General features: G+C 39.1%; 1 protein-coding gene across 2 annotated transcripts in view; it reads right to left on the reverse strand.

The window, feature by feature from the left end:
• Positions 1-26,981, reverse strand: part of ATP6V0D2 (ATPase H+ transporting V0 subunit d2) — a 48,313-nt gene extending 21,332 nt beyond the window's left edge. Inside the window, exons 1-2 of one of the 2 annotated variants that reach the window (XM_027089763.1) lie at positions 26,765-26,981; positions 14,242-14,413 (exon numbers count right to left, since the gene is read on the reverse strand). In XM_027089763.1, the coding sequence (XP_026945564.1) occupies positions 14,242-14,413; positions 26,765-26,894 (302 nt within the window). In that variant the 5' untranslated portion in view covers positions 26,895-26,981. The remainder of the gene's footprint in view (positions 1-14,241; positions 14,414-26,764) is intronic. The other variant, XM_027089762.1, reaches the window with a different exon arrangement.
• Positions 26,982-27,980: the final 999 nt, after the last annotated feature.

The following is a 27,980-nucleotide window of genomic DNA, read 5'->3' on the forward strand; positions in this document are numbered from 1 at the left end:
GCTTGGCATCAAGGGGGTGGGAAAGGGTAGAATACCATTATCTTCACGTGGTTGCTGTGTAAATTAAATCAAATCACACATATGAAAACAGTTTGGAATCATAAATTGTCACAGTAAAAGGAGTCCAAGCTTTGAAACAGATAAGCCTAATTCTAAGCCCAGCTCTGTTACTTAAAAACCGGTTTAACAAGAGCTTCATTTCCTCATCTTAAATGGAAATATTTATTCAACTTGAATGGTTGGCACCAGGATTAGTCATACATATGAAAGCATTACTGCAGTGCCTCCTGCAAAGAAGGAGGGTCATACATCCTTAGAGGAAGTTAATTCTCTATAAACCAGACCTTGGAGGAAGAGGAGGAGAAAATTATAAACCACATACATAATCTTTAGAGTAAAAAAATTGCAATGTTCATGCTCTTTCATCAAGTCTGAGATTTCTACATCTCTGCACTTTTACACTTAGTTCTAGTTAACAGAATCCTTTCTAAATTTACCTATTGCTCTTAGAAGATAAGGGTTTAGGGACTTCCCTGGTGGCGCAGTGGTTAAGAGTCCGCCTGCCAATGCAGTGGACACGGGTTTGATCCCTGGTCTGGGAAAAGCCCACATGCCACGGAGCAACTAAGCCCGTGCGCCACAACTACTGAGCCTGTGCTCTAGAGCCCGCGAGCCACAATTACTGACCCCGTGTGCAACAACTACTGAAGCCCGTGCACCTAGAACCCATGCTCCCCAACGAGAGAAGCCACTGCAATGAGAAGCCCGCGCACCGCAACGAAGAGTAGCCCCCGCTCGCCGCAACTAGAGAAAGCCTGAGTGCGGCAATGAAGACCCAACGCAGCCAAAGATAAATAAAATAAACTAATTAAAAAAAAAAGAGAAGGGTTTAACTCCTGGTATGGCATGGAGACAAGAAGCTGAGTGGTACAGTCATTTGGAAGACAGAACATCCACAAGACCATAAATCATAATACCTGTTGGGATACTCACCCTCAGGTCTAGATTTATACCTTTCATAAAATCTGTTACCATCCTGTTCTACATCTTATAACCCTAGAATTATCCTTGTGTGGCCATTATTTTATATGATGTTTCCTTTAAGATATCTGAGCTTCAAAATATTTAATGTTGGCTTCCCTGGTGGCGCAGTGGTTGGGAATCCGCCTGCCAATGCCAATGGGTTCAAGCCCTGGTCCTAGAAGATCCCAAATGCCACGGAGCAACTAAGCCCGTGAGCCACAACTACTGAGCCTGCACTCTAGAGCCCATGAGCCACAACTACTGAGCCCACGTGCCACAACTACTGAAGCCTGTGCACCTAGGGCCTGTGCTCTGCAACAAGAGAAGCCACTGCAATGAGAAGCCCGTGTGCTGCAATGAAGAGTAGCCCCCGCTCACCGCAACTAGAGGAAGCCTGCGTGCAGCAACAAAGACCTAATGCAGCCAAAAAATAAATAAATAAAGTAAATAAATTTTTAAAAAATTAATGTTTTCTCTTTGGAAATGTAATTATTAATCTCAAAACAATGCTGGTTAACTCATCATAAATGATAGCTGCTTTTATGTATGAAAAGGCCTGAACCCCTTTGTTAAGATGGAAGCTCTTCATGACTCAGTCTTAATTCTCCTTTCAGGCACGACTGGATAGGAAACAACTTGGCGAATTTGGAGATGACAAGAGATTCATCATCTCAAAGCATTGTGACTAAGGTTTGGCTTCATCATGTGAGCCACACCCTGATGTCAGCACTGGTTCCTTCTACCTAAGTGGCTGGATCAGCATCCTTTCCTATGCAACATATAATATAGTGTTCTCAGTGATAATGATGCTGTTTTCGGCAAGCAGGACTGTGATACGATTCTAGGTCACACTTGTACATATAGAAAATACAAGATCAGGGACATAAAATGCACGATCAAGGGCTTCCCTGGTGGGGCAGTGGTTGAGATTCTGCCTGCCGATGCAGGGGACATGCGTTCGTGCCCCGGTCCTGGAAGATCCCACATGCCGCGGAGCGGCTGGGCCTGTGAGCCATGGCCGCTGAGCCTGCGCGTCCAGAGCCTGTGCTCCGCAGCAGGAGAGGCCACAGCAGTGAGAGGCCCGCGTACCGCAAATAAATAAATAAATAAAATTTTACAAAATGCATGATCAAGAGTAATTGTTCATGGAAAGTATAGGGGTGTGTGTGAAATACATTAGGTGTACTTAAGTTATTTCATTCTGAATGAAACTCCTCAGTGAAAGGTACTGATCCACCCTTAACAAGCCCACCAGTTATTTACTGTCACATGGACAACAGGGCCATGTGGAAAGTATTTTCCCATGTGTTAATTTTCAAATGAAAGTTTTCCTTGATTGTATTGATAAACATTTCTGATATACCCCAGATTTATTCAATCCAATGCTAATCCCATGTACTCAGATGGGGCAGCCCCGACATTTAGTCTGATTTGCTAATAGACTGTTGAGGTTTAGAATATCCCCATAAACACACTGCTCCCTCTTGAAATCTGACATTTTGGTTAACATTTCTTACTTCCCTGAAGTTTCCCATTTTTTAAATAGAGGAAGTGAAAATTAAAACCATTTTTAAAAGCAATTAATTTTGCTGTCACACTCATTTTCTTTTCCTTCCAGGAAAATAAAATACTGAGAAACTACTAAGAAGTCAGCATTGCTGTAACAGCACATTTAGAACAAAAATGTTTATCACTATGCATTTCCCAAACCCTTGGTAGCTCTGGAATCTTTAGAAAACTCTTTTCTCCAGTACTTAAGATTCTCTACAATCTTGGTCTAACGCATTTGTTTGGATTAAAAATTCTTCAAGCTTGTTTGTCCTTTTCTCTATCAGTGTCTTTGTTCCTACTCTTCTCTATATGGATAAAGCATCCCTTCCCCACCAATTGCTAAAAGCTGAGATCTTTCCCATCCTTTAAGGCCAATATTCAAATATTCATTTTAAGCTTTTAAACTGTCTCTAGCTAGAAGTGATATCTTTCTTTTTCTCTCTAAATTTCTGTATTTATATTGGTGTGAAATTAATTTTTAATATACATTGGCAGTAGCAATGGTGAACATGAGCAACAGTTAGCTCATCCATTCACAAATAGTTATTATATATCTAAAGATCTAAGACCTGGATTCCTGCACTAATTTTGCCACTAATCAATTGTTCTTGGGTAAGTGATTTTACATGTGCAAGTGTAATTATTTACAGATAATTCCTACCTATCTTTATTACTTATAGTATCCTTAAAGATAAGGACTTTGTTCAGTACAATTTTTGTACTGAGGCCTGAACCATACTTGCACAGAACAGGGACACACACTGATGATTTTTTTCAATTGATGAATATATTTTTCTCTATGTTCAGACAAATATGTTAATTCTGATATTCCCTGAGTAAACAGAATCAAGAAGATAACTGGCATTTTTTTCTAGAGGTCATAGCTGCTTATTCCTTGCTTTTTCTATACTTTTCTACTGAGGAGAATAACATTAGTGAGATTGCTCCAGTGTCGCCCCTTCTCTAGCACTGTATGTAAATATTACAGAAATTCATACGAAAACACCAATGGAGTGATACTTCTTGCTCATTAGGCAGTTAGACATGCTATGTCTATAATAGCTTGTTCTCCACCTAGTCAAGAACAGCGACTGGTGAATCTCATCTTTATTATATTCAAAACACCAGTCACAATAAATTTTGGAGAATCTTATTTCTTCCAATGAGGAAAGAAAAAAAGAAACAGCTGAGAGGACAGGGTAGATGAGAAAAATTTTCATACATTGTTGGAGCATGAGAGAGCAATCTGCTAATATCTATCAAAATCTAGAACTTGCACAGCTGTTGACAAAGCAGTTTCACTTCTGGGAATCCAACGTAAGGAAATTCTGGCATGAGGAAGCAAATATATGCATACAATGATGTCTGTTGTAGCATTACTTGAAATAGCAAAGAAATAAACTATATGGACAAAAGGGGGATGATTAAATAAATCTTGGTACATCCAACACAATGCAATACAATATATGCTTTAAAATAAGTTAGATCTATATACACTTATGTAGAAAAATCTTAATAGATTACATAAAAAAGACAAATTGTAGGCAATACATAGTATAATCTCACTGTTCTAAAAAAATAAAACCAACTATGTGTATTCATATTTATTGGTTTAGATATAAATGTATGCATACACATAAAATGTTTTTCAAATAGAAAGAAATTTGGAAAGGCATGCATAAAACATAAGTGTTTGCCTCTGGGCTTTGGGAAATGGGTACTGGAATATACTCTTTACTTAGAAAACCTCTGTTCTGTATTTCTAAAAAGCCATCTCATAGGATTGTTGTGAGAATTAAATAAATTTAATACATGTAAAGTGATTATAAAATTGCTGGCTTGTAGTAAGCACTAAATAAATTTTTGAATAAAAACTCTTAAAAAAATATACACACGTGCCTCATTTTCAATTAAAAAAAACAAAATACATGAGACAAAATAAAATACAACTAAGGCAGTGGTTATCTGGATAAGTACCACAATGGATTTCAATCTCTCCAGGTTATGGGACAAGTCTTTTACTAAGTCTTTTACTAAACAATTGCTGGGGAAGGAGCAATACTTTGGAAAACAGGTTGCTGGGATCAATCATGCCCCCTGGTGGTTGATTGCTGCCTAGCCAGAAAGTTGGCAAAGCAAAGGATAGAACCCGTTCACCTTGGCCCTGATGTATCAATATTATACGTTCTGTGGCATCCATTACCTTAACATCGTTAACCCTCAGACACCACTTTTGCCGATGTCAGGCGGCATCGGCAACCCAACAGCCATACTGGTTAAGCCTGTGTTTCTGCTCTCTCTGCTGGATGTGCCTCCTGTTCACGTACAAACGGGGTCATTCTTCAGGCCTCCTTTATGCAAACTTTTCTCACTTTCACAGGTGACTAGACCCCAATGCATAAAGTTAGCTACATTTTTTGTGTATATGTGGATATGTTGTATGTGTAGATTTATTTGTGTATTATATATGTGCATAATTTTCAATCAGCCAGTTTCATGGATGTACGATTTGTATAGTCACACAGGATTCCACACTTAGAAGGGCCCTGTGCTTGGTTTAATTCTCTGCTGTTGTTCTCCTGAAATTACTAAAATTTTTTTTTTTTTTTTTCTGTACGCGCGCCTCTCACTGCTGTGGCCTCTCCCGTTGCGGAGCACAGGCTCCGGACACGCAGGTTCAGCGGCCATGGCTCACGGGCCCAGCCGCTCTGCGGCATGTGGGATCCTCCCGGACAAGGGCACGAACCCGTGTCCCCTGAGTCGGCAGGCGGACTCTCAACCACTGCGCCACCAGGGAAGCCCTACTAAACATTTTTTAACAAGGACCCTGTATTTCATTTCACTGGCCTCACAAAATAATGTTCTACTTTCAATTAAACTCACAACTCTAAATTTAATATAATAATTATTATTTTAGATGAGGAAACCAAGGTTTTGACTGATTCAGGAACTCTTTTCAGGGTCTCACAACTGGTGTATTGTAGACAGAGAACCTACCTACTGGCTGTAAGAATTTCTCACGTGCATCAGGGTCACCTGATTGAAAGGCCTATTGAAAGTGCAGATTCCTAGATCGCAGTCCAGAACCTACTAAAACATACTTTTTAGAGGAATGGTCTTAGAATCTGTACCTTAAGTAACTCTTCTACTGGCTTAGAGAACAAAGTCTATATTCAATTCATCTCTAATCTTAGAACCTAGCATAGGCCTTCACTCATAGCAGTAACTTAATAAACATTATGCTGATTAAGTATCATTCAGTTATAGCTCGACCAAGCATCACTTTTGCAGAAGAGCACCAGTGTTTTACCATTCAAGTGCTTGAGAGTTTTATACGAGGAAGGCTTTATCAGCAGCTAGAGTTGAGACATTTTTGTCCTGCACTTGTTCCCCATTGAACATTCACATGGATAGAAAGCCTTTAAGTTGGTGCAATCTTTATATTTCAGAACATTTCTGGCCAAAGAGTCAGAATCACAAGTGCATAGTGCTGTCAAATAGTCAGTCTCATAATATTATTGGGAATTTGATTCTTGAAATCAGAATTTAACAAATTAAATACTATACAGACTTGGAGGTAAGGAAGACACAAAACATCTAGAATATTCATGACCAGATGGAAGGCTATATAAACATTTAAAAATATTAGAGGGGGAAGAGGGTGAGGGGAGGAGAGGAGGTGAAGGAGGGGGCATGGGCTCACGCCGCTGAAGTCCACTCACTCGCTGGTCACCTCCTGACAAGTGGAGGGGATCCGCTGCGGACCAAGGAAAGCGGAGGAGCCTGGTGGCAGCCACCCCCTCTTCTGCACTTCCCTGCACTCTCATCTCTCTCGGCCTTGGCTTCTGACACGAGAAAGAGATGATGGTTGAAAGTTTTGGAGATCCCTGTTTTTTATGGAACACAGTTGTGTAAAATTTTCATAAGATTCCTTGGCAATAACATACACTTGTGATGGACCCTAGAAATACTGCTGTTAGGATTGGGTTCTGATTCCGAAGGATTTTCAAGAAAGAGTCCCTCTGCCATCAGTACTGGCACACTGGTCAGCAAGAGAGAAGTAGAGCTAGAGAACAGCACAAAGGAAGAAGAGGACCTTCGCAAGTGGAATCGGGAAAGAAACATCGAAGCAGGGAAAGATGATGCTTTGACTGATGTACAGCAACAGTTTTCAGTGAAAGAAACAAACTTTACAGAGGGAAACTGAAAATTGAAAATTGGCCTTCAGGCTAAGAGAACTAAAAAACCTCCAAGGAACTTAGAGAACTATGTATGTCAACCTGCCATAAAAACAACTATCAAGCACCCAAGAAAAGCGCTTAAAAATGGGAAGATGACAGATGAAAAGAATGAACACTGTCATTTCAGTGGTGTCCTCTGATGCACAAACGTTTTCAATTTTGATGAACTCCAATTTGTCTGTTTTTTCTTCTATTGCCTGTGCTTTGGTGTCATAGCCAAGATATCACTGGGAAATCTAACATCATGAAGGTTTTCCCCTATGTTTTCTTCTAAGGGCTATAGTTCTGGCTCTTATGTTTAGGTCTTTGAGAGATTTTCAGGTATCCATCTTACTCTGAACTTGCTCCCTGAGTTCAGAAACTGATTAAGATAGCATGGCATACTTTGGACATAGGAAATTGTTATAAAAAAATGTAATGTATGGGCTTCCCTGGTGGCGCAGTGGTTGAGAGTCCGCCTGCCGATGCAGGGGACACGGGTTCCCGGTCCGGGAAGATCCCACATGCCGCGTAGCGGCTGGGCCCGTGAGCCATGGCCGCTGAGCCTGCGCGTCCGGAGCCTGTGCTCCGCAACGGGAGAGGCCACAACAGTGAGGGGTCCGCGTATCGCAAAAAAAAAAAAAAAAAAAAAAAAAATGTATAAGCTATGGATATTGGACTAGCAACTATTAGTTTGATTAGGTAGTACACTCCTATGATTCAGAATTTAAAAGATAAAAAAGGAAACAATAAAACATTGTTACCATCATTACCCTTCTCTCCCCTGAGTACTCAAATCCATTTCCGAATCTCCTTTTAGGCAATCATGTGATAACCCCCTACTAACTGTGATAGCTAGTTCAGCAGAACAACAACAACAATTTCTCAACCCAAATGAAGAAAAGTGTTCTGTATATTGAAATTGTCTTACTTGGAAAATAAATCAAAATAAATTGTTTGGAACCAAAATTGTGCAAAGAAACTTCCAGGAGCGTAACTCCATCAGTGCCTTTGATATCTCCCATATATATATATATATATATATATATATATATATATACACACAAACAAGCAAATACATGCAAAACCCCCCATTTAAAAATATAAATGGTACCATACTGTAAAAAAAAATTAGAAAAACTTACTTGAAAAAAATGCTAATAGATATTTTAAATTAATTAAATTATTTTTACATGATTTTCTTTTAAAATGTATAGAAAGAGTATAAAAATATGTCAAATCATGGTGAGATTAAGAATGATTAATTTATTCATATAATTTTATCGAACTTAAATGGGCTTATTCTTTTTGAGTAGAAATAACAAAATCCTTCTTCCAACTTGCAAATTCTTTCTTCCCTTAGCTTAGAATTCCCAGAAATCATTGACTGTTTTCTCTCATTCGTCATAAATCAAGACACTAAATTCTGTTGTCTTCCTCTCAGATGCATCTAACCACTGTCCCCTCCTTCTTAACTCTACTATCAATATTTCCACTCTAAACTTTAAAAATAGCTTCCTCTATGGTTTCTCTGCTTCAAGCCTCATTTCTTCAACACATCTTTCACAATACCAACAGAATCATTTTCCTAAAATATGTATCAGATCATTAACCCTCACTTTTCAAGGCAATAAGAGTTGAAAAGTAAAAACGAACAAAAAAGTAAAAGTAGCAGCTTTGAAATGCTATTTGGAGAGCCCTGATGTCGCATCTTAGCATTTCTACTACTTACTGGCTACAAGGACTTGGGCACTTGAAGCATGAAATGGTAGCACCCTTTCTGAAAAGCCTTCCTTGATTGTTACTTATAGAGACTTAGGCCAGAGCCCTAAATTAGGCCAGGCTCTTGACTCTCGTTCCCCAGTCCATGCTCCTGCTCTTGTGTGGGCTCCAGCCACACCTGAGATGACTTATCTCAAGATACACAATCTTATCATGCCTCACTGATGTACATGTATTCCTTTAATCAGATGCCCACTGAAATACTGGTTCAAATTCTACTTTCTCTGCAAAATCTTTTAAAACCAGATTTAGTTATTTCATCCTCCAGACTCCTCTAATTGAATGTTCAAGTCTCTATTATAGCTGTTGCTTAATTCTGTCATCTTTTCACCCTTTGGGAACACATATGCTTGCTCCATCAGAATGGAAGTTCTTAGTGACTCAGAATTAGGTTATTTATGTTTTGACTAACAAGTGATGGGGTAACCAACTCATCCAGTTTGCTGAGGTTTTTCCTGGTTTGAGCATCAAAAGACCTCATCCTGAGAAACCCTTTAGGGCAAACCAAGGTATACAGCCTCCTAATGTACAGCACAGTTCAACGCCTACAGCAGGGTTATAAAGTGTCACTGGAATAGTCAAGAACTTTGGTTAGCTTTCATAAATGAATCTCTAAAGATTTCTTCACTGTGTGGTCCTTAACCTACGATTCTTGGTCGATGTTACTGTGAAGTATTGAATATTATATTTCCTTGGTCATCCTATATTGAGAAAATTTGATTATTTCAAGAGATTAAAACAATCTTAAAATAAAATTAGTATTTTGAATATTAAAATGTTATTCTAGTCAGATGTCTAATCTCAAAAGATAGGAGAAATTGAAATGCTGCTGGAAAGTGTTGAGTAGGAGGGAAGAAAAATAAAACAATCCAAGCCTACATTACATAGTCTCTTCATTAAAATGTTATTGGATTCATTCCTTTGTTTCATACCACTGTGTATAATTATAGTACATAAAACCTCCAGATCTTCCTGCTATTAGGCATTTAAAAATATCCATTCCAGATTTTCAAAACAAGTTTTACATATACAGTAATTATATCACATGCATGTGCAATGCTTAGATTATATTTATCATACCACCTTAAATTTAGACCATCTCTATTAGGGTTGACTTAATCATTTTCATAATGATGCCCTGGGCATTTCCTAATAGGGCAGGAGTAATCCTATTTGACGGGAGTTCACAGGCGCTAGACAGACACTTGACTTTGCAACATGTTCTAAAAGAAAAATAAGAAAAATAGTTTCAGAACTATTGGACAACTGTCCTGCACACATACCTCTGTTACCTTTTGTTATGGTGACACATCTTTAGGTTCTACAGAGCACAGCTGGATGCTGCCAGTGTTGGCAAGTCACACGACATGGTGGAACAAACCACGGATTGAGATTCAGAAGCCCTAGGTTTCAATGCAGTTGAGCTCTCTGGTCTCTGACAAGGAGATAATCCTATCCATGTAATTAACTGTGGTGGAAAAACTCATAAGAATAATTGTGAAAGTGACTTCCAAGTCATAAAGTTGAGGCACCATAATGGGACATTTTTAATTAGGGGTGCACATCAGATTAACCTGCATGCCTTCCAAAATACAGGTGGGCCCCACTCCAAGGCCAACTGGATCAGAATCTCCTGGGATAGGGATCAGAAATATACTTATTGTTTAAAGGCCCACAGATATTTCTGATTTACTTGCCTTTTAATAAACTATTGGGCCAGTACAAGATCATTAGTTTTCTAGAATGATGGACCTGAAATCAAATCTCTTCCAAATCTCTTAATAATGTTGTGATCTTGAAATATACATTAATATGTTGAGCCTCAGTTTCTCTAGTTTGAAAACTGGAGATATAAACACTTCTTTGTGTAGAGATGTAGGTAAAACATCTAGGTCAGATGTCTGATAAGTAAACTGAATACCTGAAGATCATAAGACAAAAGGGAGTGCTGGCAACTGTGGCTAATTGGATAAAGCCTTAATTAAATATATTTTTAAAAATTACTGTAAAGACTGACCTGGTCACACAAAATGTACCTGCAGGCATGACATTTGGTTTTTACCCCTAACATACTGGCCAGTAAATAACCAATTCTCAAGTACTATATAAAATATAAAATCCTGAACTGTCTGAAAGTATGTTTCTATATGTATGTGTAAGATACTGCTAAATACAGGATTATATATTGATTCAGCAAATATTCAGTGCCCATTATATACTTGTAAGTCCAGATAGAGATACTAAAAGAACTAATTCAAAGAGTTTACAGCTGAGAGAGAGACAGAGAGACAGAGAGAGGCAGAAGATAAATTAAAACATGCCCATTACTAACAATACTGATTCTACCAAAACTACATTTCCACGTCTTATTTTTTATTAACATTCTACCCAGGTATTTGTGACTGTCTGAATTCTTATATACAGTTTTTAAATATCGCTAATGACTAGAAATATTTGGAATTTTAAGTAATTGTTTTTAGAAACAGAGTATATTTTAACTAGATTGACATGGTAGTTTGTTGTGAAATAAGAAGGCTAATTAATGCTAAGGCTCCTTCCAGGTTTAAGAGTCTATAATTAGGAAGCAATAAATCGTGGAATCATCACGTAAGAGGAACCACTGACCAAATGACTCAGAGTTATTCTTAGAGCTGGAGCATCTCTTCACAGATCTGGGGAAAATTTTCATCATGTGAGATCGTCTTGCAACCTAAAAAGTACAAAGCCTGGCAGCTTTCTCATTCAGTTAAAATTGGACTGTCCCCTGTCATCACAGGTCAGATTTTCCGAACTCATCTAAAATCTGAGCAAAATAATTTTACAAAGCTTACTGCTAACATTTATTTCAAATCATGACTCCTCCACTTTTTAGATCTGTGACTTAGGCAAGTTATTGCACTTAAATTTTCGTTTCCTCATCCTTAAAATGGTGATGATCAGAACTGAATAAGACTTGTCATGAGGGTTTAATGAGACAATATTTGTAAAGTACTTAGCAGAGTCTTGGCATATAGAAATAGTTCATAAATGGTGTCTAGCATTTGGATTATCATTTTTGCTGTTACATAACTATGGCCATGTTGTCTTAAAGCTCAGGAATCTTTAATGTCTTCATAATTACCCATGCCAGACATTTTTGCAAGAGGCTTCCCTGCTTGCAAATCCTCTCTCACAGGCAGCCATTCAAGATTAGATATAAACTCGGACCTGACTCAGTCCAAAGCTCAAGTGCATTCTACTTCACCCCAACTGTTATGGAGAGGAATAAATCTTGGGACACACACACACACAAAATACTCTGATGTGATAAAGGCCAGCTTCATTAGCCTGGCCACTGAAGACTCCATTATCTGGTTGGAATTTACTTCTCTAGCCTCCCTTCCCCATTTCTCTCCTTCCTTTTCTGCACAGCCTACTCCAGCCCAAACTGACCAGTTATTCCTCATGCAGGCAGAATCCTTCCCTCTTCATGCGTCAACCCCAGATGTTCAGCCTTCTCCCGAATCTCCAAATTCTACTCCATTTCCAGGCTTGGCAACACTGTTGGCCCTTCCAGAATTCTCAAAAAAAGTGCTTGGGCTTTAGACTGAGTCAGACCCAAGTTCATATCTAATCTTCATCCCTGACTAGTTGTATACTGTTGGAGTCTTTAAAAATGTCAGCATTTGTGTCTTGCCTATAAATAAAATTCTATACTATTTAGTGATAGGAGGATTGACTGCACAAACAAGGAACACAGGCACTAACAACATGTCTCAGGGACATCAGTGGTTACTTCCTGCCTGGAATTATGATCATTTCTTCTACTTGCTTATTTACGGAAATGGTACAGAACAACTGGATCACTATGTGTGAAGAACAATTTGAGCTGGATCTCTAGTCTCATTCCTTACACCAAAATAAATTTTAGATGAATCAAAGTTTTAAATGTAAAAAATGAAACATCAACAACAACAGCAAAAAAATGGAAGAAAAGACAGGTGAGTTTATTGATGAGTTGGAGTGGAGAAGGCCTTTCTAAGCAGGACACAATAATCAAAAGATTGTACAATGAAAAGACTGCCGAATAGCTAATTAAAATTTTTCAATGTTCCTACAGCAAACAAACAATATAAAAATAAATTATATCAAACTGAGAAAATAAATTTTCTCAGAAAGGTTAACTTTCTTAATTTAAAAAGAGCTTTTATATATAAACAAAAAATGCTGAATACCTCAATAAAAAAAAATAGACAAAGTATTTGGTCACGTAGCAAATAAAAGTATTTGATCAGGTAGCAAATACACATGACTAGTTAAGTGTGAAAAGATGTTCCCTTTTGCTAATAAAAATATATAAATTAAAGCAGAGATACAGTTTTTAACCTATTGGAAGGGCAAAACTTAAGAAGGTAGTATGTGATGTTGGTAATGGTTAGGGCTGCAGGCCTTCTCATGTGCTGTTGGGATGGTTCAACTTAGCAAATTTTATTAAGATAAAAACGGGGCATTCCTGTTAAAAAAACAAAAAAACAAAACAAAACAAAAAAGAACGGGGCATTCGTTTGATTCATTACTCACACTGCTAGAAATTTAGCTTAGAAATAAATTCAAGACCTACACAGTAATAAGCTAGCTGCAAAACATTTTGTAATTAAAAAAAAGTTAGTTAGTTGTTAATAAATGCCTGATAAATGGAGTCATGATATGTACCAAACACGGACTTCTACGCAGTTATTTAATAAAGTATGACATTGATGAGGATATTTCTAACAAATATTAAGTGGGAAAAAACTGATTCTGTTTGTATAAATTGAAAATGTAGGGGTAGGGTGGGTTGAGTGTGCATCAATATACATACACAATGTACCTTTTTTTTTTAGAAAAATAATAAGAAACTGAGAAGTACCTACATTTAGGAAATGGAACTGAGTGGGGAAGGAGGGGACATGTGGAATAAAGGGATATTTTTATTTTATGCCTTTCTCAACCAGTCGAGGCCCTGGATCTGGTAATCATAACTTTGTATATTACATCTAAATTGTATATACATGATAAACAGCTCATCCATTGCGGGCGTTTGTTCCCAGTTTGTCAGCTAAGACAACTAGAGAGGCCCAAAGTTTTGAGCGCTGGATATAATCTATTAACTGGATTAAGAAATACAATTTGCTCTTGTGTAGAAGTTCAAACATTTTTTAAAAAGAAGGGTTTTCACCCTGAAAGATTGGAACCACTGGTGATGGAGAGGGATTAAAAATAAAACACATATAACTGTGATGGGAACTCCTTATGTCGTTGAAGAGGAATCAGGAAAGGGTAGGTGTGGCTTTAAGAACGATTTGTGATATTTCAACCCCACCCTGACAAGTGATCTGAAAATGTCGCATATCTACCTTCACGCATCAGCAGTACTTATTTTTTAGAATGAAAACTGAAAACACTGCTTTACACGGAGGCCATTGCCACCTATCTAATCATGTTTATAAATAAATTAAATATATATTCTAACAGTGAAAATGCAGCTCTGTGAACTTATCAGTTGCTCAAATTTGAATGTATTCAAACTTTCAAACAGTAGAAGAGGTCTTAAGCCTCATGTCAGCCTAACACCCCACCTGTTAACTGTTCGGGGTTCTTTGCACAATCACACTGGGGAGGAGTAGGGTCTCCTGCTATCACTTACGTCATGTATGTGAAAAAGGTGCTCAGGGGCTCCAGGGAATGATTCCGGAGATACTCAAATTCTCTGCATAGCTTTTTTCTCATCTCTGTGTCAATAATGGAAACAGTAAGAGGATTTGTTTGGTTAGCCAAGAAGTTGCCATAATCAGTGGTCTGGAGATGAATTTTCAGATCTGAAATTAAATGAAACCCCAAATCAGGTTAAATTTTGAACATGCACGAATAACCTTTACAACATTAATTGAAAGTACGGTAACTTTATGACAAATGCATATTTAATTATTATCTTATTAGACCTTAACATAAGGTCTACATATGATTTAGATTTGAGCATCAATCTCTAAAGCAATAAAAAATTCATGTTAACACAGTCTAGTACGATATAACAATTTTTAATTACCTGAAAAATTCTAGAATCATTTAGCACAGCTCAAAAGAACATAAAAGACCACCTAGTCCAGAGACTGCAAATTGGTTTTACCTGAGCCAACTTAGTCATTTGAAAATAGTGCTAGGAAAACTGTTTGAGGATACTAAGCCTCCATCTCAGCTTGATGGAAAAGAAAAGTTTATTACTAATATTTACCATGGGTATGGGAGGGCAGCCACCAATATCCTTTGACTACAGATGAAGAAGTTGAGTTTCAGCAGGTCTAAATGGGAGTTATATAGTAGTGGAGCTTAAACTAGGAGATGGGTCTCCTTACTCTTGAATTCCAACATCATTTCCATGGGACCATGTTAGATGTCCTTTAAATGGCAATGTTTTTGGTTGCCAGATAATTAATTGATTTCATTTATTGTCACTTCATCCTGAACAAACCATTTGTTTTCCAGTCCTACACTTCTGTTAATACTGATCCCATCTAACTCTATAGAGTTGGCCCCCTCTCCTTTTCAGATTGCTCATTATAATGTATCCTTCAGCATTAAAATAATAGTTACCAGTGACTGAGCGCTTATTGCATATCAGGCATTGTATCAAGTGTGTATTATCTCATTTACTATTCATGGCAACCCTATGAGTTAGGAATGATTTTTAGCCCCTTTTACATATAAGAACCCTGAAGCTCAGAGAGCTTAATAGCTTGCTCAAAATCACGTTGATAAATGGACTCAAAGCCAGCCTCATATCTTAAAAGTCTGTAATTTATTGCCAATCAGTTAAATCAGATTATCAGTTGTTCTGTAAAGCCTTAATTCTGTCTGGCAGAATTATTCAATCTCACGCTGAATTTCAAAGTACTTGGATAATATTTCTAGCACAGCTCCTGTCCCAGAATATTATAAAGCCTTAATATGTTAACTCCAAAAACGCAGTTCTGCTTTCTTCGTTATATCTTTTAGTTATATCTTTTATCTTTTGGTTCCTTGTGCAGTACCCAACGTATAAGTGTTCTTAAATATCTGAATATCAAAAATGTCTTTGGGGGCTTCCCTGGTGGCGCAGTGGTTGAGAGTCCGCCTGCCGATGCAGGGGACATGGGTTCATGCCCCGGTCTGGGAAGATCCCACATGCCACGGAGCGGCTGGGCCTGTGAGCCGTGGCCACTGAGCCTGCGCTCCGCAACGGGAGAGGCCACAACAGTGAGAGGCCTGCGTATCGCAAAAAAAAAAAAAAAAAAAAAAATGTCTTTGGCACCATCTAGCACACAACTGGAGACAATATAGCATCCTGGATCTTACTGTATTTTTCATTCAAACATTTATTAAGCATCTGTTATGTGCTGTTACCACAGGAGGCCCAAAATGGACAAGACATATTCCTCATCTTCAAGGAAACTCACAATCTGGTGGAGGTAGAGGCATGACAGATGATGCAAACAACTAAATTCAGTGATAAAGATAAGAACCTTGATATATGGGAACATAGAAAATAAGAGCAAGATGCATAGGGATGAGAGCAAAAAAACCTAGGAGAGTTTCCAGAAGAAGGTTAAGCCAGAGGTGAGCCTTAAGGTGCTATGTAAGAGCGCAAGGAAGGCATTCCATGAATTAGTATGGGTATGGTGGGTGCAAGAAACTCAAAACAGTTCAGTTTGGTGGTTTGAAGCACTTAGTAGGAGAGAAGGAGGGGTAAGAAGTGAAGACAGAGAAATAAGCAGGGGCTGTCCCCAGGAAGGCTTGGTGTGACTTCCTTGATCCTGAGGATAACAGGGAGCCCCTGTGGGCTATGAACTAATTGCTCTGTAAGCTGATGGGAGGGTGGATTTGCAGTTAGGCACTCAAGTGGTTCCTGAGTCTCTGAGATTCAGCAGACAGGCATTCTTCCTCAGTGTCTGGAGTAGGTCATGCAACAGAAATGCTCTTCATCTGATTGACTGCAGAATTTAATTGCTCAATTACCTATTTAATTAAGTTAATTTAAAAAAATCATACTCTTTTGCTATGTCTTCTTTGGCTTTTATTTTGACAGTCAGACTTTTATACAGTTTGACAGTTTGCCTTCTCAGCACTGAGGAATATTTGCCAACAGAAGTGACACAAATGGTATTTTTTCCAAAACCATGGTATATTGCTCATATGACATATGGTTCTTTTAAGCAAAATAACTTCCAAACCTTTCAGCTGCCAGTGAGATTCTGAAATTAAATGCCTCAAGTGTTTCAGGGATTCTCTGGTGGTGCAGTGGTTAAGAATCTGTCTGCCAATGCAGGGGACACAGGTTCAATCCCTTGTCCAGGAAGATCCCACGTGAGGTGGAGCAACTAAGCCCGTGTGCCACAACTACTGAGCCTGCGCTCTAGAGCCCAAGAGCCACAACTACTAAGCCCGCGTGCCACAACTACTGAAGCCCACGTGCCTAGAGCCCGTGTTCCACAACAGAGTAGCCCCCACTCCCAGCAACTAGAGAAAGCCCGAGTGCAGCAATGAAGACCCAATGCAGCCAAAAATAAATACAAAAAATAAATAAATTTATATTAAAAAAAATGTCTCAAGTGTTTCAGACCCTGTAAGCAATCTTGTAATACTGTGCTTGGTGGAGAGACAGTTGAGATAGAAGGAGCCCTGTCTCACCAGCCCCAAGATGATCCAAGGGACACTTGCAATCAGATCCTAAGAAAAGCTTACGACCTGAAATATTTGCTCAGACAATATCATTATCTGTCAGTAATGACAATAATGCTTATAGTTTTTAAAATAGGATCACATATTTTTCCTCACATTTCCCTAAATGCTTATCTAAATAGGTATGTGATGAATAGAGCTTTGTGGTCAAATACATTTGGAATAAAAAGGCTTCTTAACTGCAGGAACTGAAAGCCTTTAATACATTAATTTGAATGATTTCTTTGGAAAGAGTATGGTACAGAACCTCCCAAGCCACCAGAAATCAACGGAGACACCCACAGAGCACACTTTGGAAAATTACACCCTTTTCTTATCCAGAGTAGTGTGTCAAGTGGCTTTTTTTATTCAAATGAAGAACTGTGAGATCACTACCAACTAAATCAGTTTTATAGGTCCCAGATGTAATAACATAAAGAGAACAGATTGAGCTATTATAACAAATATCTGAGTATATCATCCAAAGTAGTGTATATGAAATGTGCCCGCATGTGTGTACACAGGGTCATAAAGTAAAAATGCATCTTCTGTGGGTTGCAGTCCACTGGGTTCAGGGAATTATCTGAGATCTCTTGGCCAGTGAGGCAGGACAACAATCTGGTTGTTACCTCTTCTTTATTAATTTGTTGGATAGGTCTTTTTTTTTTTTTTCTGTGCAGCTTCCTGTTGATACTCTATAAAAATGAATGTCCAGATCTTTCACACTCCAGGTAGGTTATGCCAAGGAAGCACCTTCAGAGGTACCTGTGAAGGGTGCTATCTTTGAGCAGCCCCCTGCCTCTTCACCACACTCTGCTGGCACTGAACTTATGAAAGTTATTTGACCTTTCTGAATTCAGTTTCCTCATCTACAAAATAGGTATAGAAACTATGCTTTTGGGTTGTTGTGGGGATTTTAAAAGATGATGTAGGTGAAGAGACTTTTTTTTCCTCACTTGTACCCATCTACTTCCAAAGTAATTCGATTCAGTTGGCTAAGACTTTGATTTTTATTCTCTAAACCAGAATTTTCTTAAATAATATATTGGAATCTACCATCATATAATTACTCAGATTTTAATAAATATATCAGGATCTATAAAACCAGACGCTTCTTCCTCAATTTTTGCTAATGTACTGCCATTCTCATGGTGATAAAACTTCAAGTCCTCTTTGATGCTTTATTAACTCCAAATCCCCTGCATTGTTCCTTAATATCTTCCTGTATTTCCTCTCCTTATATCCCCCATTTAGAATGACCATATCATAAACCTAGCTCACCGTGGCAATCTCTTAATAGATTCTCCCAGACTTGTTTCTCTCCATGTATTCCATGCCTCAAAAAATATTTCCTAAGAAATATTTTGATCTTATAATGAACCTATAAGTAGCTTCGAACTACTGAGTTTTAGGCAGATTAAAAGCAACTTGCATAATATTTGCAGAGTATTTTACCACTGACAATGATTTTAATATACATTATCTCTCAACCTTAACAATAATCCCCATCTCATAGAGGAAGAAACCGGGCTTCCCTGACGGCTCAGTGGTTGAGAGTCTGCCTGCCGATACAAGGGACACGGGTTCGTGCCCCGGGCCGGGAGGATCCCACATGCCGCGAAGTGGCTGGGCTCGTGAGCTATGGCCGCTGAGCCTGCGCGTCCGGAGCCTGTGCTACGCAACGGGAGAGGCCACAACAGTGAGAGGCCCGCGTACCGCGAAAAAAACAAAACAAAACAAAACAAAAACATGGATGAAGAAACCGATGCTCAGAGAAATAACTTGTTCATGTTTTCTATGCTTACAAGTATTTGACTGAAGATTCAAACGTACCTCCTCATCCGATATTTTGAAGCTCCATAATTAGACTTTCAAGGGCCTTCAAAAAATTTCCCAACCTAAATTCTTGCCTTATTCTCCAAGTATGCTAGTATTGCAGCCAAACTGCTTTACTCCTCACCCATATGCTTTTATTGTTTTCTATCTACAGTTCATTAATTCTTCCCAAGAACCTAGAATGTCTTGCCATATCAACTCCCCTCCACCCACCTCCTATGCCTTATCTCACTGGCATTTTCCCAACCTACTGTCTTTCAAGATTTGGTTCACTTTCAAATATATTTTCTATCTATAGGTTTAAACTCTTCTTATATTTTTAATTGTTTTATTTATAGAATGAATATTTCCAAAACAAACCAGTGCTTTTGAAGGCAAATAGAATCAGCTACTTAGAATCATATACCAAACACCATTAACCATAACCAAGAAATGGAAGGATTATTTTAGGAATTCCAAACTCCAGCAGAAGAGGGTAAATTAATTCTTGTTGTATATACACTGCGGTTCAGGGGGTGTTCTTATGACTTCCCAGGAATTCTTATGGTTTACAGTTTACAAAACATCTTCAGAAATTTCTAACTCCCCTGGTAACTGGGAGTTAGGCCAGGGAGATACCATCTAAGCATCAGATAAGAAAGCACCATGACTAAAAGTTAAGCAGCTGGCTTAACACCCCAGAGCCAGAAAGTAGAAGAGCCAGGACTTAAACTCAAACGTGCAGACATTTCTAATGTGTATTTTCAGATTCTTACTATGTGCAAAACATAGCCTTGGGCTAGAGAAGCTAGGAGACAAAAAAGTATACGGTGTGGTTTCAACCCTTAAAAAAAAGTCTTTTTTTAAAAAAAATTCAGTTTTATTGAAGTATAACCAACAAATAAAATGGTAAGACATTTAAAGTGTACATTGTGGTGATCTGATATACATTTATATTGTGAAAGGATTCTCCCACCTAGTTAATTAACACCTCTGTCACCAGACATATTTATAGTTTCTGCCCTTAAGGCTTAAATTTAGGAGGGGATAGATTCACTTATTCATTCAGGAGGTAAGCCCTTAACTGATAATTCAGGGGACTAGATAGATAAACGAGACAAATGTCCTGCCCCAGGGTGACATACTTACGCAAATATCACAGATGCTACACAGAATTAGATCAATTACAAGGCACAATAGAGCACAAAATTGAGAGTAGTCAATTCTGTCCCAATAGGGATACAGTAGAAAAGGGTTTATAGAGAAACTGACTCGGAAGTGGAGACTTTAAAGAGGAATGGGTGTTCTCCAGGAAAGCAGGATGGTGAATGGAATTTGTGGCTGAAGGAATAACTGTAGAAGGGCAGAAGGGTTCTGAGGAAATGCTTACCAGGTAGAGATAGGACAGAGTGCTCCAGCCTTTAAACTGAGTGAAGTTTATTCTGCCTGATGAAAGTATTTTTGAACAGAAAAGTGATGGTATTGTATATGCATTTTTAATACAAGGCAGAGAAAATAAGTACTATAATTAGAGGTATAAATAATGTCTAAAGGAGCTTGGTGAAAGTCCTTTGAAATAAGAGTCTTCCTTCTATATGAATTTTTTAATTTAAAAATAGGTAGTAAGGGGACTTCCCTGGTGGCACAGTGGTTAAGAATCTGCCTGCCAATGCAGGGGACACGGGTCCGAGCCCTGGTCGGGGAAGATCCCACATGCCACGGAGCAACTAATCCCGTGCGCCACAGCTACTGAGCCTGCATGCCACAACTACTGAAGCCTGTGCGCCTAGAGCCCATGCTCCACAACAAGAGAAGCCACCGCAATGAGAAGCCTGCACACCGCAACGAAGAGTAGCCCCTGCTCGCCACAACTAGAGAAAGCCTGCGCGCAGCAATGAAGACCCAACACAGCCATAAATAAATAAAATTTTTTTAAAAAATAGGTAGCAGGTATAAATACAGGTAAACAATGAAAGGTCTCCTACTTGTCACCTACCTATCCACCACCCCCACCACTCATTACTAGCCCCAGTAAATTACTAGTTTTAGTTTCATTTGAATCCTTTCACAGTTTCTTTGTATCGAGACAATCATATAGAAAATATATTTTAAATGTATCTGCCTTTTTCAGTAAAGAGTATCCGTATGCTACACAGTTCTTCCCCTTGCTTTCCTCACTTAATACATCTCACCTATCTTTCCATATCAGTCCTCTTAGAGTGTGTCCTCATGCTTTTTTCTTTTCTTTCTTTCTTTCTTTTTTTCTTTTCTTTCTTTCTTTTTGTAGCTGCAGAATATCCCATTACGTGACTGTTCCATAATTTATCTAACCAGTTCCCTGCCAATGGACATTTTATTTGTTTTTCATTTTCTGCTATTCCCAATAATGCTACATGAAGTACCAGGTCAAATGTACATGCATTTGGAATTTTGAGGCCCAACTGCTATCATTAAGGGATTCTTATTTTTTCAATATTTTTATTCTCTAGAGTTGGAGCCCTTTTAGGGCAGGGACTATTTCTTTTCCATCTTTACTTCCTCGGCTCTAAAGGGAAAGTGCTTAATATATGAATTAATTCCCATATGAAGACACAGTTGGAAAGTAATGAAGGTCATGTCCCTTGAAAAGGAAATAATTGTTCGTGAGCTATAATCACCTCCTCTCATCCCCGTCCCAGAAATGATGGCAAAGAGGACGAGGTAAATGCTGGGTCCAGAGCGCTCTTACCACACCCTGAGAGTCAGATATCACTTTCACCATAAATTTTAGAAAAGGCTATTTCTTACTAAATTCTAAAGCTCTGAAGTATTCATTTTACCACTTTGTCCTTTTTCTGAAGAAGAAAGAATACTTACAAAGTCTTGTTTGTAATTTAAAAAAAAATCTGATGAAAATAGCAATGTTGCCATGAAAAGACATGGAGGGTCTTCAAAGGTATGTCACTAAGTGAAAGAAGCCAGTCTGGAAAGGCTACATACATATTGTATGATTCCAATTATGTGACATTCTGGAAAAGGCCAAACTAAGGAAGCAGTAAAGTGATCAGTGGTTGCCGGGCTGGGGGTCAGGGAGGGGGAGAACAGTCAGAGTATAGAGGAATTTTAGGGCAGTGAAAATACTATGTATAATACAATAGTGGTGGATACACGTTACCCATTTGTCCAAACCCATAGAATGTACAACACCAAGAGTGACTGAATTGTCAACTCTGGACTCTGGGTGATTACCATGTATCAGTGTAGGTTCACTGATTATAACAAATGCACGGGATGTTGATAGGGGGTACGGGATGTTGATAGGGGGGAGGCTATGCATGTGTGGGAGTAGGGGTTATATAGGAAATCTCTGTCTTTCCTCCTTAATTTTGTTGTGAACCTACAACAGCTCTAAAAAAAGTTTTAATTAAAAAAATTAGCAGTGTTAATTCTTTTAAAGACTATTTCATGTCCCTTTAACATTATTATTTTGGTTCAAGTTAATTTTAAAGAACTTGTTTTAAAAGTTACTTTTAAGAATTTTCTATGTGAATATAGCCTCCAAGCAGTACCATCGACACAGGCCATGTGAACTGGCTTCCTCTCCTGTCCCCTGGAAGGACTGAGTCACAGAGGGTCCTAGTGACTGGTTCAGGTCACTGTTAGTCAGGGTCAGGCCTTGGAGTGGATGAGTATTTCTGACCACACTCACACAATCATAAAAACTAGGATTTTTCAAAGCTTTTCTGGACAATTTTCATGTTTCTCTCTTCCAAATTTACCTGAAACCTTATATGTTCCTGGTAAGTGGTTCTAAAACAACTTGTTGGTATCAGGACACTTTTCTTTTAAAGACTAGAGGACTTCAAAATACTAAAGGCAAATATAAGCTTTGCCAAGTTAGCTTTCCTTTACAGAAAATGCTTCAACACATAATACTATCCTGACACTGTTTTACCTACTCTTCTTTACCCATAATTTGTATGGTGCATATTATGTAAGAAAGTAAACAAATCCTAAAATCCTTAACTTCTGTCTCAATGAGTGTCGTTGAGTTCTTCTCTTCATGTCTTAAGCCAGCTTGGAAGGTGGCTGGGTTTCTCTCCGTACATTCACACATGCAACAGTTGCACTGCTTTTCACAAGTGATTTATTTCGCAACATCTTATAAAATAAACAGGCAGGACAGACATTATTTTCTATATCAAAATGGAGCTGAGGGCTTCCCTGGTGGCGCAGTGGTTGAGAGTCCGCCTGCCGATGCAGGGGACACGGGTTCGTGCCCTGGTCCGGGAAGATCCCACATGCCGTGGAGCGGCTGGGCCCGTGAGCCATGGCCACTGAGCCTGTGTGTCCAGAGCCTGTGGTCTGCAATGGGAGAGGCCACAACAGTGAGAGGTCCGCGTACCACAAAAAAAAAAAAAAAAAAAATGGAGCTGAGAGCAACCTGGACCTATTCATGTATCTTCCATTCATGCTCAGGAGGCAGACATTTTAGTGGAAAAGCAGATGCAGATGTCTGCATACCCCTCCCCTGACAAGGTGGTTAGATTAGTCACAGCCACTCTAAGCCTCAGAGTCCTCAACAGTTAACTGAGGAGATGAAACCCTTACTTTATTTAGATTGATTTTCTCATGCATCATTATAACCTATAGTTTGATGGCTCATATTCGATATTCCTAAGAGTTTCCGAACAGATTGGCAACAGATTCAAACACAGTTGTAAAACGAATGGTTGAAAAAATATATATATTAATGGGAGGAAAGAAAGGTAGAAACCATGAGATACAATGACAATAAAGCAATGGTGTATATAAGAGGGTTTCTTACTCGGGGTGCAGGATGACTTCAGGTGGTCCATGACCGCCTGATGTTATATGGAAAATTCTAAATGTATGCACCTGTGTGTATTTTTCTAAGAAGTTCATTCTTCGGGTCTTCAAAAGGGTCTGAAACCTTTCCTTCTCCCCCAAACTGAAGCTGAGGGTGGTTTTTCTCTGAATTCTTTAGTGAGCTGGCTAAACCTTGCTTTGTATCATGAAGACATTTCACGTATTGTTTATGTTTAAATTTGCATTCCTCAGCCCATTTAAAAGCTTGACTGAAAACTATTGAGAATTCATTCAAATGGCTTCTCTCAGAAGCATTCATTATGCTCTGTGTTCACTAATTTTTTCTACCTTAATTTATGCTGATTTTATATATAAGATTAACATTCTCCGGACACCAAACTCCTAATTAAATATGCTGAAGTGATTTAGGATTTGAGATTATATTGTAATTATTTGTAGCCAACAGAATTAGTTATCATCTACAAGATTTGTCTAGCTGTTTCCATTGCTAATGAAAGGAGAGGGTCTCCCTCAACTTGGGCAGTTCTGCCTTAACTCTGGCTCTAACTGGTCAGAACCATAAGGTGACCTCAGGAACATCGGCCCTACTTGAGAAGCTTGCAAAGTCACCTCTGAGTTTTTGTTTTATTTTGCCTTCTAATACTCTTCCTGGCAGTCTTGATCCTTAGTGCTTTCTTGTTTTTTCTAGAATAATCTAGAAGTTTTAAAGCACTCTATTATTGACATTATTATATTAATTTTATAAGCATGTTTCAAAGTAAACAAATGTAGTGTTTTTAATAATAAAAATACTATATATTTAAATGTGAAATCTTTGGTAAGCCTTTGAAAATACTGTAGCTTAAAGATAATTTCCAGGGACTTCCCTGGTATTCCAGTGGTTGAGAATCCATCTTGCAATGCAGGGGATGCTTGTTCAATCCCTGGTTGGGGAACTAAGGTCCCACACGCAGCGGGGCAATTAAGCCTTTGTGCCTCAACTACTGAGCCCATGTGCTCTGGAGTCTGTGCGCCACAACTAGAGAGAAGCACACATACCGCAACTAAGACCCCACGCAGCCAAAAAAATAATAAATAAATAAATATTTTAAATAAATAATTTTTTTTAAAGAAAAAGATAATTTCCAGAATTGGGGTGGGGGGGAATGAGGAGACGGATACGAAGTGTTGATTATACAAGATGAATAAGTCCTAGAAATCTACTGTAGCGCTCTACTGTACAGCATACAGCCTATAGTTTACACACACACACACACACACACACACACACACACACACACACACACACAGTAATAACAGAGGGCAGGAGGAAACCTCTGGAGGTGATGGATGGGTTTATGGCATAGATTGTGGTGATTTCCCAGGTGTATTCCTATCTCTAAACTCATCAGGTTGTATACGTTAAATATGCACAGCTTTTTGCATGTCAATCATACCTCATAAAGTGGTTAAAAGAAAGAGATCATTTCCATTTGTAGAGTGCTTCACAGTTCTTAACACGTTCTCTCATGTCCTGCCTTATTTATTTCTCCAAACAACTCAGCAAAGCAGGCGTTACCATCAAGTTTTACAAATAAGGAATCAGGCTCAGAGGCTTTCAGCCCCAAGTCACCTACCTATTCTTGGCAGAGGTCAAAGTCAGGACTTTTGAATCTAGGATGGCCTCACCACATACCATGCCTCTTGATTTTTTTCTTAAGCTCCATTAAAGACAAACTTCAAATATGCGCCTGGAGGGGTGGGATAGGGAGGGTGGGAGGGAGGGAGACGCAAGCGGGAAGAGATATGGGAATATATGTATATATATAACTGATTCATTTTGTTGTGAAGCTGAAACTAACATACCATTGTAAAGCAATTATACTCCAATAAAGATGTTAAAAAAAAATATCAAAAAAAAAATATGCATACTCTCGTGTTAATAGATACTGGTAAGTAGAATAGAATAAAATTCTCTAGACCAAGGTTTAGGGTATTATTATTATTATTTTTTGGCCATGGATCCCTGGACAGTTTGGTGATATCCTTCTCCAGATAATATTTATAAATATGTAGAACGAGGGACTTCCCTGGTGACGCAGTGGCTGGGAATCCGCCTGCCAATGTAGGTGACACGGGTTTGAGCCCTGGTCCGGGAAGATCCCACATGCCGTGGAGCAACTAAGCCCGTGAGCCACAACTACTGAGCCCACATGCCACAACTACTGAAGCCCACGTGCCTAGAGCCAGAGCTCCGCAACAAGAGAAGCCACTGCAATAAGAAGCCCACTCACAGCAACGAAGAGTAACCCCCGCTCGCCGCAGCTAGAGAAAGCCTACACGCAGCAACGAAGACCCAAGGCAGCCAAAAATAAATAAATAAATAAATATGTAGAACGAAAATACATAGCATTACAAAGGAAACCAAATATTTTAAAATATAGCTATTAAGATATTTTAAAATGTGCAATAACATGATTCTTTATTAAGACATTAAATATCAAGGATGAGTGCAATATCTAGTATAATTTTGAAATAGTGAAAACATAAATGATATCTCAATGTATCTGTAAGAACTGTATGAGGATATGAAAACACAATTTCTGTTGGTGACAAAGTACTAACGGCCGTGATTTGTTGCCTACATTCATAATGAAAGGAAATGCTACATTTTACTTAGAGAATACTGAAAATAGAGGTGTAATATTTTTTCCTCGTCCAAGTTCATTGACCCCTGAAGTCTGGACCCTGGGCCTAAGAACCCGCCCTGGACTCCCAGGCCCCTGGTCCATGCTTCCAGTGGGCAGCATCAATCCCTTTTTTCCTTTTTAAACGGCAAGAGCGGCGCTTACCTTCCAGGGTCTCACACTGGACCAGGTTGATGTAGTCCCGCTGGGTCAGGAGGCCGGCTTTGCATCCTCGCACCAGGCCCTCCAGGTAGCCATGGTCCGCGTTGAAGTACAGCTCGGCGCCCTCAAGCATGGGGGAAGCGGTCGCGGCCGAGAGAGGCTGAAACAGCTCTGCGTCCCTGGCAGACCCCGAGGACGTGCACCAGTCTGGAAAGAGTGCTAGCAGTTCTCCGGAGTTACCGGGAAGCGATCTCTCAGCTGATAGTCGGGGTTTCGTGACTAGTTTCCTCCGCTTTCAGTGGCTTTCAACATAGCCTGCCCAGCCCTGTTTTTACATCAACAGTGAATCAGCTAGATAACCCGAGTGCACCCGGGAGCAAACCCTTGCTGAGAGAGGAGGGTCGTGAGAAGGGGGGGGCAGGGCTCTTTCCCTGCGAGAGCAAATGGCCCCTTCCCCGCTTTGCAATTGGAACCCTTGCTACAGCAGAATGTTGTGTAAACATTCCTTCCCCATCTGAGCTTCTGAGCTTTCAATTGTAAATTACATTTGTCCTAAGTGTCCTGAGGACTATCAATAAGAAGAAAGAGAGGACTTCTTTTTTTTTAATTAACTTATATGTAAATAGAGCAAACGTGAGCAGGTAGTTTGGAGAACCCTGAGAAGCTAATTCATCAGCACCGTGTTTGTAAAACCAGTGACCAGTAATGCCTTAACCTGGTCAAAGGTTCGTAGCTGCTTCCCTCCCTGCCCCCAGTCGTTAGAGGCAGAGACCAGAAAACAATCCTGGGAGCTGATACACAGTGTTGTGATTCTTAATAATAAGCCACTACCTTTGCAAAATCTGACCCTTTACAAGGCGCTCGTCATTTTCTTTTTCCCATTTGGATCTCAGGATACTCAGACGAGTATCTGGACTGATAGTATTATTACTCAAATCACAAATAAGGAACCAGCTCTCAGAAGTCGGGAGGCAGCTCAAAATGCACAGCTTAATTAAGCCAGGACGTAATTGTGGTTTCATGCTCCCAAAAGGAATGCTTGTTCTCCCTTACACTTAGCTCTAAAATTGTATCAAATATCCTGAACACTATTTTACATATGTAGTATTTCACTTTCATATATATTGTGTCAAATTCTTAATTGAAGTTAAGGTGCCAGAAATTCTCCAGTCTCTTCTCAGTATTTCCAAGACTGTGAGCCATGTGGCAGAGCACTTCT

The sequence above is a fragment of the Aethalodelphis obliquidens genome, unplaced genomic scaffold (assembly GCF_003676395.1).
Source record: "Aethalodelphis obliquidens isolate GAN/ISIS:26980383/991018 unplaced genomic scaffold, ASM367639v1 scaffold68, whole genome shotgun sequence".
Lineage (NCBI taxonomy): Eukaryota > Metazoa > Chordata > Mammalia > Artiodactyla > Delphinidae > Aethalodelphis > Aethalodelphis obliquidens.